The sequence below is a fragment of the Scyliorhinus torazame genome, chromosome 4 (genome assembly GCF_047496885.1).
Source record: "Scyliorhinus torazame isolate Kashiwa2021f chromosome 4, sScyTor2.1, whole genome shotgun sequence".
Lineage (NCBI taxonomy): Eukaryota > Metazoa > Chordata > Chondrichthyes > Carcharhiniformes > Scyliorhinidae > Scyliorhinus > Scyliorhinus torazame.
In genome coordinates, this window is record NC_092710.1 from 343,964,564 (window position 1) to 343,983,757 (window position 19,194).

General features: G+C 60.3%; 1 protein-coding gene across 1 annotated transcript in view; it reads right to left on the reverse strand.

Annotated features, from left to right (window-relative positions):
- LOC140411190 (dynein axonemal heavy chain 8-like) overlaps positions 1 to 19,194 on the reverse strand; it is a 2,783,184-nt gene that overhangs the window by 1,291,932 nt on the left and 1,472,058 nt on the right. The window contains exon 68 of the mRNA XM_072500280.1: positions 19,016 to 19,192. Coding sequence (XP_072356381.1) covers positions 19,016 to 19,192 — 177 coding nt within the window. The remainder of the gene's footprint in view (positions 1 to 19,015; positions 19,193 to 19,194) is intronic.

Genomic DNA, 19,194 nt, shown 5'->3' on the forward strand with positions numbered 1-19,194 from the left:
GTGACTGTCCTGGGTCGCGTCCTCTGTGTGTCACTGTCCTAGGTCGCCGACCTCTGTGTGTCACTGTCCTGGGTCGTTGCCCTCCGTGTGTCACTGTCCTGGGTCCCCATCCTCTGTGTGTCACTATCCTGGGTCGAGTCCTCTGTGTGTCACTGTCCTGGGTCGCCGTCCTCTGTGTTTCACTGTCCTGGGTCGCGCCCACCGTGTGTCACTGTCCTGGGACGCCGTCCTCTGTGTGTCACTGTCCTGGATCGCCATCCTCTGTGTGTCACTGTCCTGGGTCGCCGTCTCTGTGTGTAACTGTCCTGGGTTGCCGTCTCTGTGTGTCACTGTCCTGGGTCGCGCCCTCCGTGTGTCACTGTCCTGGGTCGCCGTCTCTGTGTGTCACTGTCCTGGGTCGCCGTCTCTGTGTGTCACTGTCCTGGGTCTCGCCCTCCGTGTGTCACTGTCCTGGGTCGCCGTCCTCTGTGTGTCACTGTACTGGGTCGCCGTCCTCCGTGTGTCACTGTCCTGGGTCGCTGTCCTCTGAGTGTCACTGTCCTGGGTCGCTGTCCTCTGTGTGTCAGTGTCCTGGGTCGCGTCCTCTCTGCGTCACTGTCCTGGGTCGCGTCCTCTGTGCGTCACTGTCCTGGTTCGCCGTCCTGTGTGTGTCACTGTAGTGTGTCGCGTCCTCTCTGTGACACTGTCCTGGATCGAAATCCTCTGTGTGTCACTGTCCTGGATCGCCGTCCTCTGTGTGTCACTGTCCTGGGTCGCCGTCCTCCGTGTGTCACTGTCCTGGGTCGCCGTCCTCTGTGCGTCACTGTCCTGGGACGTCATCCTCTGTGTCTCACCGCCCTGGATCGCCGTCCTTGTGTGTCACTGTCCTGGGTCGCCGTCCTCTGTGTTTCACTGTCCTGGGTCGCGCCCACCGTGTGTCACTGTTCTGGGTCGCCGTCCTCTGTGTGTCACTGTCCTGGATCGCCATCCTCTGTGTGTCACTGTCCTGGGTCGCCGTCTCTGTGTGTCACTGTGCTGGGTCGCCGTCTCTGTGTGTCACTGTCCTGGGTCGCGCCCTCCGTGTGTCACTGTCCTGGGTCGCCGTCCTCTGTGTGTCACTGTCCTGGGTCGCCGTCTCTGTGTGTCACTGGCCTGGGTCACCGGCCTCTGTGTGTGACTGTCGTGGGTCGCGTCCTCTGTGTGTCACTGTCCTGGGTCGCCGTCCTCTGTGTGTCACTGTCCTGGGTCGTTGTCCTCCGTGTGTCACTGTCCTGGGTCCCCCTCCTCTGTGTGTCACTATCCTGGGTCGAGTCCTCTGTGTGTCACTGTCCTGGGTCGCCGTCCTCTGAGTTTCACTGTCCTGGGTCGCGCCCACCGTGTGTCAATGTCCTGGGTCGCCGTCCTCTGTGCGTCACTGTCCTGGTTCGCCATCCTCTGTGTCACTGTCCTGGGTCGCGTCCTCTCTGTGACACTGTCCTGGATCGCCATCCTCTGTGTGTCACTGTCCTGGGTCGCCGTCCGCTGTGTGTCACTGTCCTGGGTCGCCGTCCTCCGTGTGTCTCTGTCCTGGGTCGCCGTCCTCTGTGCGTCACTGTCCTGGGTCGCCATCCTCTGTGTGTCACCGCCCAGGATCGCCGTCCTCTGTGTGTCACTGTCCTGGGTCGCCGTCCTCTGTGTGTCACTGTCCTGGGTCGCCGTCCTCCGTGTGTCACTGTCCTGGGTCACCGTAGTCCGTGTGTCACTGTCCTGGGTCGCCGTCCTCTGTGTGTCACTGTCCTGGATCGCCATCCTCTGAGTGTCACTGTCCTGGGTCGCCGTCCTCTGTGTGTCAGTGTCCTGGGTCGCGTACTCTGTGCGTCACTGTCCTGGGTGGCGTCCTCTGTGCGTCACTGTCCTGGTTCGCCGTCCTCTGTGTGTCACTGTCCTGGGTCGCGTCATCTCTGTGACACTGTCCTGGATCGCCATCCTCTGTGTGTCACTGTCTTGGGTCGCCGTCCTCCGTGTGTCACGGTACTGGGTCGCCATCCGCTGTGCGTCACTGTCCTGGGTCGCCATCCTCTGTGTGTCACCGCCCTGGATCGCCGTCCTCTCTGTGTCACTGTCCTGGGTCGCCGTTCTCTGTGTGTCACAGTCCTGGGTCGCGTCCTCTCTGTGACACTGTCCTGGATCGCAATCCTCTGTGTGTCACTGTCCTGGGTCGCCGTCCTCTGTGTGTCACTGTCCTGGGTCGCCGTCCTCCGTGTGTCACTGTCCTGGGTCGCCGTCCTCTGTGCGTCACTGTCCTGGGTCGCCATCCTCTGTGTGTCACCGCCCTGGATCGCCGTCCTCTGTGTGTCACTGTCCTGGTTCGCAGTCCTCTGTGTGTCACTGTCCTGTGACACGTCCTCAGAGCGTCACTGTCCTGGATCGCTTCCTTTGTGCGTCACTGTCCTGGGTCACCGACCTCTGTGTGTGACTGTCCTGTCTCGCGTCCTCTGTGTGTCACTGTCCTGGGTCGCCGTCCTCTGTGTGTCACTGTCCTGGGTCGTTGTCCTCCATGTGTCACTGTCCTGGGTCGCCCTCCTCTGTGTGTCACTATTCTGGGTCGAGTCCTCTGTGTGTCACTGTCCTGGGTCGCCGTCCTCTGTGTTTCACTGTCCAGGGTCGCGCCCACCGTGAGTCAATGTCCTGGGTCGCCGTCCTCTGTGTGTCAGTGTCCTGGGTCGCGTCGTCTGTGCGTCACTGTCCTGGGTCGCGTCCTCTGTGCGTCACTGTCATGGGTCGCCGTCCTCTGTGTGTCACTGTCCTGGGTCGCTTCCTCTCTGTGACACTGTCCTGGATCGCCATCCTCTGTGTGTCACTGCCCTTGGTCACCGTCCTCTGTGTGTCACTGTCCTGGGTTGCCGTCCTCCGTGCGTCACTGTACTGGGTCACCGTCCTCTGTGCGTCACTGTCCTGGGTCGCCATCCTCTGTGTGTCACCGCCCTGGATCGCCGTCCTCTGTGTGTCACTGTCCTGGGTCGCCATCCTCTGTGTGTCACTGATCTGTGACGCGTCCTCAGAGCGTCACTGTCCTGGGTCACCGACCTCTGTGTGTAACTGTCCTGGGTCGCGTCCTCTGTGTGTCACTGTCCTGGGTCGCCGTCCTCTGTGTGTCACTGTCCTGGGTCGTTGTCCTCCGTGTGTCTCTGTCCTGGGTCGCCCACCTCTGTGTGTCACTATCCTGGGTCGAGTCCTCTGTGTGTCACTGTCCTGAGTCGCCGTCCTCTGTGTTTCACTGTCCTGGGTCGCGCCCACCGTATGTCACTATCCTGGGGCGCCGTCCTCTGTGTGTCACTGTCCTGGATCGCCATCCTCCGTGTGTCACTGTCCTGGGTCGCCATCCTCTGTGTGTCACTGTCCTGGATCGCCATCCTCTGTGTGTCACTGTCCTGGGTCGCCATCCTCTGTGTGTCACTGTCCTGGGTCGCCGTCTCTGTGTGTCACTGTACTGGGTCGCCGTCCTCTGAGTGTCACTGTTCTGGGTCGCCGTCCTCTGTGTGTCAGTGTCCTGGGTCACGTCCGCTGTGCGTCACTGTCCTGGGTCGCCATCCTCTGGGTGTCACTGTCCTGGATCGCCATCCTCTGAGTGTCACTGTCCTGGGTCGCCGTCCTCTGTGTGTCAGTGTCCTGGGTCGCGTACTCTGTGCGTCACTGTCCTGGGTGGCGTCCTCTGTGCGTCACTGTCCTGGTTCGCCGTCCTCTGTGTGTCACTGTCCTGGGTCGCGTCATCTCTGTGACACTGTCCTGGATCGCCATCCTCTGTGTGTCACTGTCTTGGGTCGCCGTCCTCCGTGTGTCACGGTACTGGGTCGCCATCCGCTGTGCGTCACTGTCCTGGGTCGCCATCCTCTGTGTGTCACCGCCCTGGATCGCCGTCCTCTCTGTGTCACTGTCCTGGGTCGCCGTTCTCTGTGTGTCACAGTCCTGGGTCGCGTCCTCTCTGTGACACTGTCCTGGATCGCAATCCTCTGTGTGTCACTGTCCTGGGTCGCCGTCCTCTGTGTGTCACTGTCCTGGGTCGCCGTCCTCCGTGTGTCACTGTCCTGGGTCGCCGTCCTCTGTGCGTCACTGTCCTGGGTCGCCATCCTCTGTGTGTCACCGCCCTGGATCGCCGTCCTCTGTGTGTCACTGTCCTGGTTCGCAGTCCTCTGTGTGTCACTGTCCTGTGACACGTCCTCAGAGCGTCACTGTCCTGGATCGCGTCCTTTGTGCGTCACTGTCCTGGGTCACCGACCTCTGTGTGTGACTGTCCTGTCTCGCGTCCTCTGTGTGTCACTGTCCTGGGTCGCCGTCCTCTGTGTGTCACTGTCCTGGGTCGTTGTCCTCCATGTGTCACTGTCCTGGGTCGCCCTCCTCTGTGTGTCACTATTCTGGGTCGAGTCCTCTGTGTGTCACTGTCCTGGGTCGCCGTCCTCTGTGTTTCACTGTCCAGGGTCGCGCCCACCGTGAGTCAATGTCCTGGGTCGCCGTCCTCTGTGTGTCAGTGTCCTGGGTCGCGTCGTCTGTGCGTCACTGTCCTGGGTCGCGTCCTCTGTGCGTCACTGTCATGGGTCGCCGTCCTCTGTGTGTCACTGTCCTGGGTCGCTTCCTCTCTGTGACACTGTCCTGGATCGCCATCCTCTGTGTGTCACTGCCCTTGGTCACCGTCCTCTGTGTGTCACTGTCCTGGGTTGCCGTCCTCCGTGCGTCACTGTACTGGGTCACCGTCCTCTGTGCGTCACTGTCCTGGGTCGCCATCCTCTGTGTGTCACCGCCCTGGATCGCCGTCCTCTGTGTGTCACTGTCCTGGGTCGCCATCCTCTGTGTGTCACCGCCCTGGATCGCCGTCCTCTGTGTGTAACTGTCCTGGGTCGCATCCTCTGTGTGTCACTGTCCTGGGTCGCCGTCCTCTGTGTGTCACTGTCCTGGGTCGTTGTCCTCCGTGTGTCTCTGTCCTGGGTCGCCCACCTCTGTGTGTCACTATCCTGGGTCGAGTCCTCTGTGTGTCACTGTCCTGAGTCGCCGTCCTCTGTGTTTCACTGTCCTGGGTCGCGCCCACCGTATGTCACTATCCTGGGGCGCCGTCCTCTGTGTGTCACTGTCCTGGATCGCCATCCTCCGTGTGTCACTGTCCTGGGTCGCCATCCTCTGTGTGTCACTGTCCTGGATCGCCATCCTCTGTGTGTCACTGTCCTGGGTCGCCATCCTCTGTGTGTCACTGTCCAGGGTCGCCGTCTCTGTGTGTCACTGTCCTGGATCGCCATCCTCTGTGTGTCACTGTTCTGGGTCGCCATCCTCTGTGTGTCACTGTTCTGGGTCGCCATCCTCTGTGTGTCACTGTCCTGGGTCGCCATCCTCAGTGTGTCACTGTCCTGGGTCGCCGTCTCTGTGTGTCACTGTACTGGGTCGCCGTCCTCTGAGTGTCACTGTTCTGGGTCGCCGTCCTCTGTGTGTCAGTGTCCTGGGTCACGTCCGCTGTGCGTCACTGTCCTGGGTCGCTGTCCTCTGTGCGTCACTGTCCTGGGTCGCTGTCCTCTGTGTGTCACTGTCCTGGGTCGCCGTCCTCTGTGCGCCACTGTCCTGGGTCGCCATCCTCTCTGCGCGACTGTTCAGGGTCGTCGTCCTCTGTGTGTCACTGTTCTGGGTCACCGTAGTCCGTGTGTCACTGTCCTGGGTCGCCGTCCTCTGTGTGTCACTGTCCTGGGTCGCGTCCTCCGTGTGCCACTGTCCTGGGTCACCGTAGTCCGTGTGTCACTGTCCTGGGTCGCCGTCCTCTGTGTGTCACTGTCCTGGGTCGCCGTCCTCCGTGTGTCACTGTCCTGGGTCACCGTAGTCCGTGTGTCACTGTCCTGGGTCGCCGTCCTCTGTGTGTCACTGTCCTGGGTCGCGTCCTCTGTGTGTCACTGTCCTGGGCCGCCGTCCTCTGTGTGTCGCTGTCCTGGGTCGCCGTCCTCTGTGTGTCACTGTCCTGGGTCGCCATTCTCTGTGTGTCACTGTCCTGTGTCGCCATCCTCTGTGAGTCACTGTTCTGGGTCGCTGTCCTCCGTGTGTCACTGTCCTGGGTCACCGTCCTCTGTGTGTCACTGTCCTGGGTTGCCGTCCTCTGTGTGTCACTGTCCTGGGTCGCGTCCTCTGTATGTCACTGTCCTGGGCCGCCGTCCTCTGTGTGTCACTGTCCTGGGTCGCCGTCCTCTGTGTGTGACTGTCCTGAATCGCGTCCTCTGTGTGTCACTGTCCTGGGTCGCCGACCTCTGTGTGTCACTGTCCTGGGTCGTTGTCCTCCGTGTGTCACTGTCCTGGGTCCCCCTCCTCTGTGTGTCACTATCCTGGGTCGAGTCCTCTGTGTGTCACTGTCCTGGGTCGCCGTCCTCCGTGTGTCACTGTCCTGGGTCACCGTAGTCCGTTTGTCACTGTCCTGTGTCGCCGTCCTCTGTGTGTCATTGTCCTGGGTGGCGTCCTCTGTGTGTCACTGTCCTGGGTCGCCGTCCTCTGTGTGTCACTGTCCTGGATCGCCATCCTCCGTGTGTCACTGTCCTGGATCGCCATCCTCCGTGTGTCACTGTCCTGGGTCGCCATCCTCTGTGTGTCACTGTCCTGGATCGCCATCCTCAGTGTGTCACTGTCCTGGATCGCCATCCTCAGTGTGTCACTGTCCTGGTTCGCCATCCTCTGTGTCACTGTCCTGGGTCGCCGTCTCTGTGTGTCACTGTACTGGGTCGCCGTCCTCCGTGTGTCACTGTCCTGGGTCGCCATCCTCTGTGTTTCACTGTCCTGGATCGCCGTCCTCTGAGTGTCACTGTTCTGGGTCGCCGTCCTCTGTGTGTCATTGTCCTGGGTCGCCATCCTCTGTGTGTGACCGCCCTGGATCGCCGTCCTCTGTGTGTCACTGTCCTGGGTCGCCATCCTCTGTGTGTCACTGATCTGTGACGCGTCCTCAGAGCGTCACTGTCCTGGGTCACCGACCTCTGTGTGTGACTGTCCTGGGTCGCGTCCTCTGTGTGTCACTGTCCTGGGTCGCCGTCCTCTGTGTGTCACTGTCCTGGGTCGTTGTCCTCCGTGTGTCTCTGTCCTGGGTCGCCCACCTCTGTGTGTCACTATCCTGGGTCGAGTCCTCTGTGTGTCACTGTCCTGAGTCGACGTCCTCTGTGTATCACTGTCCTGGGTCGCGCCCACCGTATGTCACTATCCTGGGGCGCCGTCCTCTGTGTGTCACTGTCCTGGTTCGCCATCCTCCGTGTGTCACTGTCCTGGGTCGCCATCCTCTGTGTGTCACTGTCCTGGATCGCCATCCTCTGTGTGTCACTGTCCTGGGTCGCCATCCTCTGTGTGTCACTGTCCTGGGTCGCCGTCTCTGTGTGTCACTGTACTGGGTCGCCGTCCTCCGTGTGTCACTGTCCTGGGTCGCCATCCTCTGTGTTTCACTGTCCTGGATCGCCGTCCTCTGAGTGTCAATGTTCTGGGTCGCCGTCCTCTGTGTGTCAGTGTCCTGGGTCGCGTCCGCTGTGCGTCACTGTCCTGGGTCGCCATCCTCTGGGTGTCACTGTCCTGGGTCGCCATCCTCTATGTGTCATTGTCCTGTTTCGCCATCCTCTCTGCGCCACTGTTCAGGGTCGCCGTCCTCTGTGTGTCACTGTTCTGGGTCGCCGTCCTCCGTGTGTCACTGTCCTGGGTCACCGTAATCCGTGTGTCACTGTCCTGGGTCGCCGTCCTCTGTGTGTCACTGTCCTGGGTCGCGTCCTCTGTGTGTCACTGTCCTGGGCCGCCGTCCTCTGTGTGTCGATGTCCTGGGTCGCCGTCCTCTGTGTGTCACTGTCCTGGGTCGCCATTCTCTGTGTGTCACTGTCCTGTGTCGCCATCCTCTGTGAGTCACTGTTCAGGGTCGCCGTCCTCTATGTGTCACTGTTCTGGGTCGCTGTCCTCCGTGTGTCACTGTCCTGGGTCACCGTCCTCTGTGTGTCACTGTCCTGGGTTGCCGTCCTCTGTGTGTCACTGTCCTGGGTCGCGTCCTCTGTATGTCACTGTCCTGGGCCGCCGTCCTCTGTGTGTCACTGTCCTGGGTCGCCATCCTCTGTGTGTCACTGTCCTGGATCGCCATCCTCTGTCTGTCACTGTCCTGGGTCGCCATCCTCTGTGTGTCACTGTCCTGGGTCGCCGTCTCTGTGTGTCACTGTACTGGGTCGCCGTCCTCCGTGTGTCACTGTCCTGGGTCGCCATCCTCTGTGTTTCACTGTCCTGGATCGCCGTCCTCTGAGTGTCAATGTACTGGGTCGCCGTCCTCTGTGTGTCAGTGTCCTGGGTCGCGTCCGCTGTGCGTCACTGTCCTGGGTCGCCATCCTCTGGGTGTCACTGTCCTGGGTCGCCATCCTCTATGTGTCATTGTCCTGTTTCGCCATCCTCTCTGCGCCACTGTTCAGGGTCGCCGTCCTCTGTGTGTCACTGTTCTGGGTCGCCGTCCTCCGTGTGTCACTGTCCTGGGTCACCGTAGTCCGTCTGTCACTGTCCTGGGTCGCCGTCCTCTGTGTGTCACTGTCCTGGGTCGCGTCCTCTGTGTGTCACTGTCCTGGGCCGCCGTCCTCTGTGTGTCGATGTCCTGGGTCGCCGTCCTCTTTGTGTCACTGTCCTGGGTCGCCATTCTCTGTGTGTCACTGTCCTGTGTCGCCATCCTCTGTGAGTCACTGTTCAGGGTCGCCGTCCTCTATGTGTCACTGTTCTGGGTCGCTGTCCTCCGTGTGTCACTGTCCTGGGTCACCGTCCTCTGTGTGTCACTGTCCTGGGTTGCCGTCCTCTGTGTGTCACTGTCCTGGGTCGCGTCCTCTGTATGTCACTGTCCTGGGCCGCCGTCCTCTGTGTGTCACTGTCCTGGGTCGCCGTCCTCTGTGTGTGACTGTCCTGGGTCGCGTCCTCTGTGTGTCACTGTCCTGGGTCGCCGACCTCTGTGTGTCACTGTCCTGGGTCGTTGTCCTCCGTGTGTCACTGTCCTGGGTCCCCCTCCTCTGTGTGTCACTATCCTGGGTCGAGTCCTCTGTGTGTCACTGTCCTGGGTCGCCGTCCTCCATGTGTCACTGTCCTGGGTCACCGTAGTCCGTTTGTCACTGTCCTGTGTCGCCGTCCTCTGTGTGTCATTGTCCTGGGTCGCGTCCTCTGTGTGTCACTGTCCTGGGTCGCCGTCCTCTGTGTGTCACTGTCCTGGATCGCCATCCTCCGTGTGTCACTGTCCTGGATCGCCATCCTCCGTGTGTCACTGTCCTGGGTCGCCATCCTCTGTGTGTCACTGTCCTGGATCGCCATCCTCAGTGTGTCACTGTCCTGGATCGCCGTCCTCCCTGTGTCACTGTCCTGGGTCGCCATCCTCAGTGTGTTACTGTCCTGGTTCGCCATCCTCAGTGTGTTACTGTCCTGGTTCGCCATCCTCTGTGTCACTGTCCTGGGTCGCCGTCTCTGTGTGTCACTGTACTGGGTCGCCGTCCTCCGTGTGTCACTGTCCTGGGTCGCCATCCTCTGTGTTTCACTGTCCTGGATCGCCGTCCTCTGAGTGTCACTGTTCTGGGTCGCCGTCCTCTGTGTGTCATTGTCCTGGGTCGCGTCCTCTGTGTGTCACTGTCCTGGGTCGCCGTCCTCTGTGTGTCACTGTCCTGGATCGCCATCCTCCGTGTGTCACTGTCCTGGATCGCCATCCTCCGTGTGTCACTGTCCTGGGTCGCCATCCTCTGTGTGTCACTGTCCTGGATCGCCATCCTCAGTGTGTCACTGTCCTGGATCGCCATCCTCAGTGTGTCACTGTCCTGGTTCGCCATCCTCTGTGTCACTGTCCTGGGTCGCCGTCTCTGTGTGTCACTGTACTGGGTCGCCGTCCTCCGTGTGTCACTGTCCTGGGTCGCCATCCTCTGTGTTTCACTGTCCTGGATCGCCGTCCTCTGAGTGTCACTGTTCTGGGTCGCCGTCCTCTGTGTGTCACTGTTCTGGGTCGCCGTCCTCCGTGTGTCACTGTCCTGGGTCACCGTAGTCCGTTTGTCACTGTCCTGTGTCGCCGTCCTCTGTGTGTCATTGTCCTGGGTCGCGTCCTCTGTGTGTCACTGTCCTGGGTCGCCGTCCTCTGTGTGTCACTGTCCTGGATCGCCATCCTCCGTGTGTCACTGTCCTGGATCGCCATCCTCCGTGTGTCACTGTCCTGGGTCGCCATCCTCTGTGTGTCACTGTCCTGGATCGCCATCCTCAGTGTGTCACTGTCCTGGATCGCCATCCTCAGTGTGTTACTGTCCTGGTTCGCCATCCTCTGTTTCACTGTCCTGGGTCGCCGTCTCTGTGTGTCACTGTACTGGGTCGCCGTCCTCCGTGTGTCACTGTCCTGGGTCGCCATCCTCTGTGTTTCACTGTCCTGGATCGCCGTCCTCTGAGTGTCACTGTTCTGGGTCGCCGTCCTCTGTGTGTCATTGTCCTGGGTCGCGTCCTCTGTGTGTCACTGTCCTGGGTCGCCGTCCTCTGTGTGTCACTGTCCTGGATCGCCATCCTCCGTGTGTCACTGTCCTGGATCGCCATCCTCCGTGTGTCACTGTCCTGGGTCGCCATCCTCTGTGTGTCACTGTCCTGGATCGCCATCCTCAGTGTGTCACTGTCCTGGATCGCCATCCTCAGTGTGTCACTGTCCTGGTTCGCCATCCTCTGTGTCACTGTCCTGGGTCGCCGTCTCTGTGTGTCACTGTACTGGGTCGCCGTCATCCGTGTGTCACTGTCCTGGGTCGCCATCCTCTGTGTTTCACTGTCCTGGATCGCCGTCCTCTGAGTGTCACTGTTCTGGGTCGCCGTCCTCTGTGTCTCACTGTTCTGGGTCGCCGTCCTCCGTGTGTCACTGTCCTGGGTCACCGTAGTCCGTGTGTCACTGTCCTGGGTCGCCGTCCTCTGTGTGTCACTGTCCTGGGTCGCGTCCTCTGTGTGTCACTGTTCTGGGTCGCCGTCCTCCGTGTGTCACTGTCCTGGGTCACCTTAGTCCGTGTGTCACTGTCCTGGGTTGCCGTCCTCTGTGTGTCACTGTTCTGGGTCGCCGTCCTCCGTGTGTCACTGTCCTGGGTCACCGTAGTCCGTGTGTCATTGTCCTGGGTCACCGACCTCTGTGTGTGACTGTCCTGGGTCGCGTCCTCTGTGTGTCACTGTCCTGGGTCGCCGTCCTCTGTGTGTCACTGTCCTGGGTCGTTGTCCTCCGTGTGTCTCTGTCCTGGGTCGCCCACCTCTGTGTGTCACTATCCTGGGTCGAGTCCTCTGTGTGTCACTGTCCTGAGTCGCCGTCCTCTGTGTTTCACTGTCCTGGGTCGCGCCCACCGTGTGTCACTGTCCTTTGTCGCCGTCCTCTGTGTGTCATTGTCCTGGGTCGCGTCCTCTGTGTGTCACTGTCCTGGGTCGCCGTTCTCTGTGTGTCACTGTCCTGGGTCACCGTCCTCGGTGTGTCACTGTCCTGGGTCGCCATCCTCTGTGTGTCACTGTCCTGTGTCGCCATCCTCTGTGCGTCACTGTTCAGTGTCGCCGTTCTCTGTGTGTCACTGTTCTGGGTCGCCGTCCTCCGTGTGTCACTGTCCTGGGTCACCGTAGTCCGTGTGTCACTGTCCTGGATCGCCGTCCTCTGTGTGTCACTGTCCTGGATCGCGTCCTCTGTGTGTCACTGTCCTGGGTCGCTGACCTCTGTGTGTCACTGTCCTGGGTCGCCGTCCTCTGTGTGTCACTGTCATGGGTCGCGTCCTCTGTGCGTCACTGACCTGGGACGCGTCCTCAGAACGTCACTGTCCTGGATCGCGTCCTTTGCGCGTCACTGTCCTGGGTCACCGACCTCTGTGTGAGACTGTCCTGGGTCGCGTCCTCCGTGTGTCACTGTCCTGGGTCGCCCTCCTCTGTCTGTCACTATCTGGGTCGAGTCCTCTGTGTGTCACTGTCCTGGGTCGCCGTCCTCTGTGTTTCACTGTCCAGGGTCGCGCCCACCGTGAGTCAATGTCCTGGGTCGCTGTCCTCTGTGTGTCAGTGTCCTGGGTCGCGTCCTCTGTGCGTCACTGTCCTGGGTCGCGTCCTCTGTGCGTCACTGTCCTGGGTCGCCGTCCTCTGTGTGTCACTGTCCTGGGTCGCTTCCTCTCTGTGACACTGTCCTGGATCGCCATCCTCTGTGTGTCACTGCCCTGGGTCGCCGTCCTCAGTGTGTCACTGTCCTGGGTTGCCGTCCTCCGTGCGTCACTGTACTGGGTCACCGTCCTCTGTGCGTCACTGTCCTGGGTCGCCATCCTCTGTGTGTCACCGCCCTGGATCGCCGTCCTCTGTGTGTCACTGTCCTGGGTCGCCATCCTCTGTGTGTCACTGAGCTGTGACGCGTCCTCAGAGCGTCACTGTCCTGGATCGCGTCCTTTGTACGTCACTGTCCTGGGTCACCGACCTCTGTGTGTGATTGTCCTGGGTCGCGTCCTCTGTGTGTCACTGTCCTGGGTCGCCGTCCTCTGTGTGTCACTGTCCTGGGTCGTTGTCCTCCGTGTGTCCATGTCCTGGGTCGCCCACCTCTGTGTGTCACTATCCTGGGTCGAGTCCTCTGTGTGTCACTGTCCTGAGTCGCCGTCCTCTGTGTTTCACTGTCCTGGGTCGCGCCCACCGTGTGTCACTATCCTGGGTCGCCGTCCTCTGTGTGTCACTGTCCTGGATCGCCATCCTCCTTGTGTCACTGTCCTGGGTCGCCATCCTCTGTGTGTCACTGTCCTGGATCGCCATCCTCAGTGTGTCACTGTCCTGGTTCGCCATCCTCTGTGTGTCACTGTCCAGGGTCGCCGTCTCTGTGTGTCACTGTACTGGGTCGCCGTCCTCCGTGTGTCACTGTCCTGGGTCGCCACCCTCTGTGTTTCACTGTCCTGGATCGCCGTCCTCTGAGTGTCACTGTTCTTGGTCGCCGTCCTCTGTGTGTCAGTGTCCTGGGTCGCGTCCTCTGTGCGTCACTGTCCTGGGTCGCCATCCTCTGGGTGTCACTGTCCTGGGTCGCCATCCTCTATGTGTCATTGTCCTGTTTCGCCATCCTCTGTGCGCCACTGTTCAGGGTCGCCGTCCTCTGTGTGTCACTGTGCTGGGTCGCCGTCCTCCGTGTGTCACTGTCCTGGGTCACCGTAGTCCGTGTGTCACTGTCCTGGGTCGCCGTCCTCTGTGTGTCACTGTCCTGGGTCGCGTCCTCTGTGTGTCACTGTTCTGGGTCGCCGTCCTCCGTGTGTCACTGTCCTGGGTCACCTTCGTCCGTGTGTCACTGTCCTGGGTTGCCGTCCTCTGTGTGTCACTGTTCTGGGTCGCCGTCCTCCGTGTGTCACTGTCCTGGGTCACCGTAGTCCGTGTGTCACTGTCCTGGGTCACCGACCTGTGTGTGTGACTGTCCTGGGTCGCGTCCTCTGTGTGTCACTGTCCTGGGTCGCAGTCCTCTGTGTGTCACTGTCCTGGGTCGTTGTCCTCCGTGTGTCTCTGTCCTGGGTCGCCCACCTCTGTGTGTCACTATCCTGGGTCGAGTCCTCTGTGTGTCACTGTCCTGAGTCGCCGTCCTCTGTGTTTCACTGTCCTGGGTCGCGCCCACCGTGTGTCACTATCCTGGGTCGCCGTCCTCTGTGTGTCACTGTCCTGGATCGCCATCCTCCGTGTATCACTGTCCTGGGTCGCCATCCTCTGTGTGTCACTGTCCTGGATCGCCATCCTCAGTGTGTCACTGTCCTGGTTCGCCATCCTCTGTGTGTCACTGTCCTGGGTCGCCGTCTCTGTGTGTCACTGTACTGGGTCGCCGTCCTCCGTGTGTCACTGTCCTGGGTCGCCATCCTCTGTGTTTCACTGTCCTGGATCGCCGTCCTCTGAGTGTCACTGTTCTGGGTCGCCGTCCTCTGTGTGTCAGTGTCCTGGGTCGCGTCCTCTGTGCGTCACTGTCCTGGGTCGCCATCCTCTGTGTGTCACTGTTCTGGGTCGCCGTCCTCCGTGTGTCACTGTCCTGGGTCACCGTAGTCCGTGTGTCACTGTCCTGGGTCGCCGTCCTCTGTGTGTCACTGTCCTGGGTCGCGTCCTCTGTGTGTCACTGTCCTGGGCCACCGTCCTCTGTGTGTCGCTGTCCTGGGTCACCGTCCTCTGTGTGTCACTGTCCTGGGTCGCCATTCTCTGTGTGTCACTGTCCTGTGTCGCCATCCTCTGTGCGTCAGTGTTCAGGGTCCCCGTCCTCTGTGTGTCACTGTTCTGAGTCGCCGTCCTCCGTGTGTCACTGTCCTGGGTCACCGTAGTCCGTGTGTCACTGTCCTGGGTTGCCGTCCTCTGTGTGTCACTGTCCTGGGTCGCGTCCTCTGTGTGTCACTGTCCTGGGCCGCCGTCCTCTGTGTGTCACTGTCCTGGGTCGCCGTCCTCTGTGTGTGACTGTCCTGGGTCGCGTCCTCTGTGTGTCACTGTCCTGGGTCGCCGACCTCTGTGTGTCACTGTCCTGGGTCGTTGTCCTCCGTGTGTCACTGTCCTGGGTCCCCCTCCTCTGTGTGTCACTATCCTGGGTCGAGTCCTCTGTGTGTCACTGTCCTGGGTCGCCGTCCTCCATGTGTCACTGTCCTGGATCACCGTAGTCAGTTTGTCACTGTCCTGTGTCGCCGTCCTCTGTGTGTCACTGTCCTGGGTCGCGTCCTCTGTGTGTCACTGTCCTGGGTCGCGTCCCCTGTGTGCCACTGTCCTGGCTCGCCGTCCTCCGTGTGTCACTGTCCTGGGTCGCCGTCCTCTGTGTGTCACTGTACTGGGTCGCCGTCCTCTATGTGTCACTGTCCTGGGTCGCCGTCCTCTGTGTGTCACTGTCCTGGGTCGCCGTCCTCTGTGTGTCACTGTCCTGGGTCCCCGTCCTCTGTGTGTCACTGTCCTGGGCAGCCCAGGCCCAACAAACAGCTGCCGCCCAGACGGTTCCCGGATTCCTGGATATACTTGACCCACTCGGACACCCGATGCATGTGGACACCCAGGGACTGATTACCGGGATGAGGGCCATCTTCGAGGAACTGCACGCGCAGTTGGATGAGTCTATTCACATCCAGGAGCTCATCACAGCCACCCACGCACGGGTGACGTCCGCGGTGGAGGCAATGGGTGAAACGGTTTTGGCCATTGGTCAGGTTCTGCAAGGCGTTGGGCTTCACGTGCATGCGTCATCCATGGCCCAGGAGAGGGCTGCCCTCTCAAAAACACGACATTGCCGCCGCGCTCCGGGCCCTGTCCAAGTCTCAACATGCCATGGCCCGGTCCCAGCAGGCCATGGCACAGTCTCAGCAGTCAGTCGAGCAGAGCATAGACCGCCTGACGCACATGATGGATGGCATAGCGCACTCACAGGTTGAGATAGCACAGTCACTGGCAGGAATGTCGCACTCCCTGGGCTCCGTCTCTGCCAACATTCGGACCAGGGTTGATACTGCTGCAGGCCTCCAGGACTGGCAGCGCCAGGTGTCGGTGGTGCAACGGGGGATGTCTCCGATCGCACCTCCGTCCCACAGTGAGGCCCGGGGGCCACTGGGCTCCCCGAGGGAGAAGGAGGTTCTGGGGCCGTCCCAGTACCTCCAGCAAGGGGCGTCCCTGAACACTCGGCCCCCCCCGTTCTGTCCCTGGCGCATCTTGTGTGCAGCGGGCAGGACAGGGTGGCACCATGCCATCCAGCACGCCCGCCGAGCAGCCTGGCCCATCGAAGCCGGGCCGCCACAGGAAAGGCCATGTCGCAGGCCGTGATTCTCAGCAGTCCGCCTCCACTCCTGCTGTACCATCTGGGGAGACACCTAGACGTAGTGGTCGGGCCGATAAGGCAAAGAAGTTAGAAACATAGTAAGTTGGCACGGGTGCAGGGCACAGTTTAGTTGTCGGGGGTAGGACATCTATATGTGAATGTCACAATTAAACTCACTGTTGCACTTAACTTGTAAGACTCTGTGCTATGTCAGGTGCCGGGGGCTCGTGAGGGTGACCGAGTGGCGCTGGGTTGACGAGCGGTTCAACGTCGGTGCCGGATGTGCTGTCCCTTTCCCCCTGCCTCCCAAAATCGGACACCGTAGTCCTCGGCACTCCGACGCCAGCTACCCCACACGGGCACGTGATGAAATGTCCGTGATGAACGCTGTGACCACCGGAGTGGATGGTTCAGCTATAGCCATGAGTCAGACCTTGGCTGGCGGATCTGAGCTCACAGCTCATCGCAGAGCGGGCTGTTATCATTCAACATGGCACTGATCACACCCGCTTGCACAATCATCAATGTTGTGCAATCCCGTAGTGCCGCAGTGATAAGGTGATGTGGAATTGGTGCCGTGAATGCAGTGCGGGGGTGCGGGGCTGGGGTGTGTGCAGTGTGGTGCCCATTTGCAGGACTGGGGATGCAAGTGGCAGTGTTCAGCGAATCCCTCCCCCATGGTGCGAGAATCGTGCAGCCACCAACGTGTCGCGTGCCCGCTGTCCTCGACGGTGCCGTCATGCAGCCTCCTGGACATAACCAGCACCCGGGCAGTGTCTTTGTCCTGAGCCCCTCCCACCACCCTGATGCACGCCATCCTCCTCCTCCTCCTCCTCTTCCTCCTTCCCTTCGTTTGCGTTAGCTCCGGTGCCATCGGATCCTCCCGCCAACTCCTCCACCTGGGCATCTCCCCTCTGCATGGCAATGTTGTGCAGCGCACAGCAGACCACAACTATGTGACTGCAGGGCCCATCCAGAGCAGTCCAGGCATCTGAATCGCATCTTCAGCAGGCCGAAGCACCGCCCCACCACACCTCTGGTTGCTGCATGTGCCTCGTTTTATAGGCTCTCCGCATTGGTGTGAGGCCTCCGTATTGGCGTCATCAGCCATGACCTCAACGGATAGCCCCTGTCGCCCAGAAACCAGCCCCTCAGCCGGGGGGGGCATCCATCGAACATTGCGGGGATGAACGACTGTGCCAGAATGTAGGCGTCATGCACACTGCCAGGGTACTTTGCACACATGTGCATGATCTTCATGTGGGGGTCGCAGACCACCTGAATGTTCATGGAGTATGCGCCCTTCCTGTTCATGAACACTTCCCTGTTGTCTGCAGGCGGGCGCATGGGGACGTGCACACCATCGATGACACCCTGGACCATCAGTATCCCGGCCACCTTGGCGAATCTATGTGCCCGTGCTTCCTGCTGTGCTCGGTCCTCGGGGAATTTAATGCACCTGTCCGCAATGGCGTACAAGGCATTGGTCACGGCCCTGATGCACCTGTGGACCGACGTCTGTGAGATCCCTGATAGGTCCCCGCTCGGCGCCTGGAAGGAAACGGTAGCGTAAAAGTTTAGGGCCACCGACACCTTGACGGAGACTGGTATAGCGTGTCCTCCTACCGTTCCACGTGGTGCGAGGTACGCCACGAGGTGGCATATATGTGTGACCGTCTCCCTGCTGAACTGTAGTCTCCTCCTGCATGTAATGTCCGACAAACTCGAACGACATTCTCTCACCGTACACCCTAGGCCTTGCTGGACGCCTGTGGTACCCTGGCACCACCATCAGTGGCTCCTCCTCCTCCTCCTCCCCCCCAAGCACTTTGATATCAGTGCCCACTTCCTGTGCATTCTTCACCGTCTGGGGGGGTCAATGTTCCCCTCGGCATCCCCCTGGACATTCCAGGCTTGAGCGCCTGCGGGCTGCGAGACGACGACGGGCCACTCCGCGGCCATCCCCTCTGCTGCAGCAGCAGCCGTTGCATCTGCAGCCGTCTGACTCTCCGCTGCCGGATGGCCACCTGCAGTGCTGCGGCTCCAACCACGGCAGTGAACATCGCTGTCTGGTTGGCATACATGGTGACCTGCAGGAGGATGGCGGGGGGGCAGAGAAACGACATGTTACACGGAGGTTCTTCCACACCTCGGCAGCCGGGTTGCATGGGATACCTGTGTGCCCCGGTGGCCTGGTCGCGCTGCAGATACGCAGCTAGCCTAATACCTGGGCACTGTCTGCATCCAATGGTCAGTTCACACCGTCCTCCTCATCAGTGTGCCAGTCGCCTGTGCCCATCAGCCACACGACAACCTGCGGCCGTGTCCTCGTCACCGTCCTGCCATATCAGAGCGGCTGACATGTGACATCCGCGGATGGATGACACCCTCCACACTCTCCCTCCACCTCCCCCACCTCCACTCCCTCCCTCACCCCCCCCCTCACCTCCACTCCCCCCCTCCCCCCGTTGGCCGCAGCGTTCTCAGGGAAGCCGACCCAGTCTGCAGGAGCTCCGGAACAGTCCGCTCACCTCCTCACTGCTCAGCGTCAGCCAGTACGACTGGCTGACGACTTTATTTACCAGGTGTGAACGGCGACAGCGTGAACTGGGGTCGCGCCATCGGGACTTTGGCCCATTTGAGCCGGAGAATAGCGGGGGTAGTGGAGAATTGCCATTTTGGGTGTCTCGGGCGATTCTCCGGCCTGCGCTGCGCAGAATTCGACGGGGCCGATCTCGCCGCTTGGGTGAATCGCGGGAGGGCGTCGGACCGGCGTCCCGTGGAAAACTGGCGCGGCAGGCGATTCTCCTAACCGGCGCGGCATCGGAGAATCGCGCCCATGATCTCCTTTTGGGGATTCAATTTGATTATGCTTGCAAAACTTTATTTAATTGTGGCAGGAATTCTCTGTTCCCGCCGGCAGAGCACCCACACCTGTGGGATTCCCGGCGGCATGACGTGGCTTCAATGGGAAATCCCATTGCCAAGTTGGGGGAAGATAGAATCCCACCAATAGTGAATGGCGCTGCCGAGAAACATGTGGCTGGGGGACCGGAGAACCAAGCTCATTATGTTAAATACGCCACATAAATCAGGTTACAATTGATTTCTATTATTATGGATATTTTGGGCTTTGAAATGATGAGTCAATGTGAGAGCAACAAGGGAAAATAGCCCCACATTATCTTCAGACAGAGCACAATATAGCAGACATAGACAGTTGGCTACATGTGAGGAACACTTAGTAACACCATGCAGGTTCAATTATTTATGATGTTTCCTGAAATTGTTCCTGTATCAAGTAAACAAGGTACTCACATTCAGAGCTGCCTCTGCAGCTTCTAGTGCTGGTTTCGCAGCCAGCAGTTTGCCCTCTGCAAAATTTTTATCCACTTCGATTTCATCGACAATTTTCTGGGCCTTGTCTTTCACTATCATGACTTCATTCTTAACCACCTCTGCTGCTTGTGCACTCACTGTCACCTCTCCGAGAACCT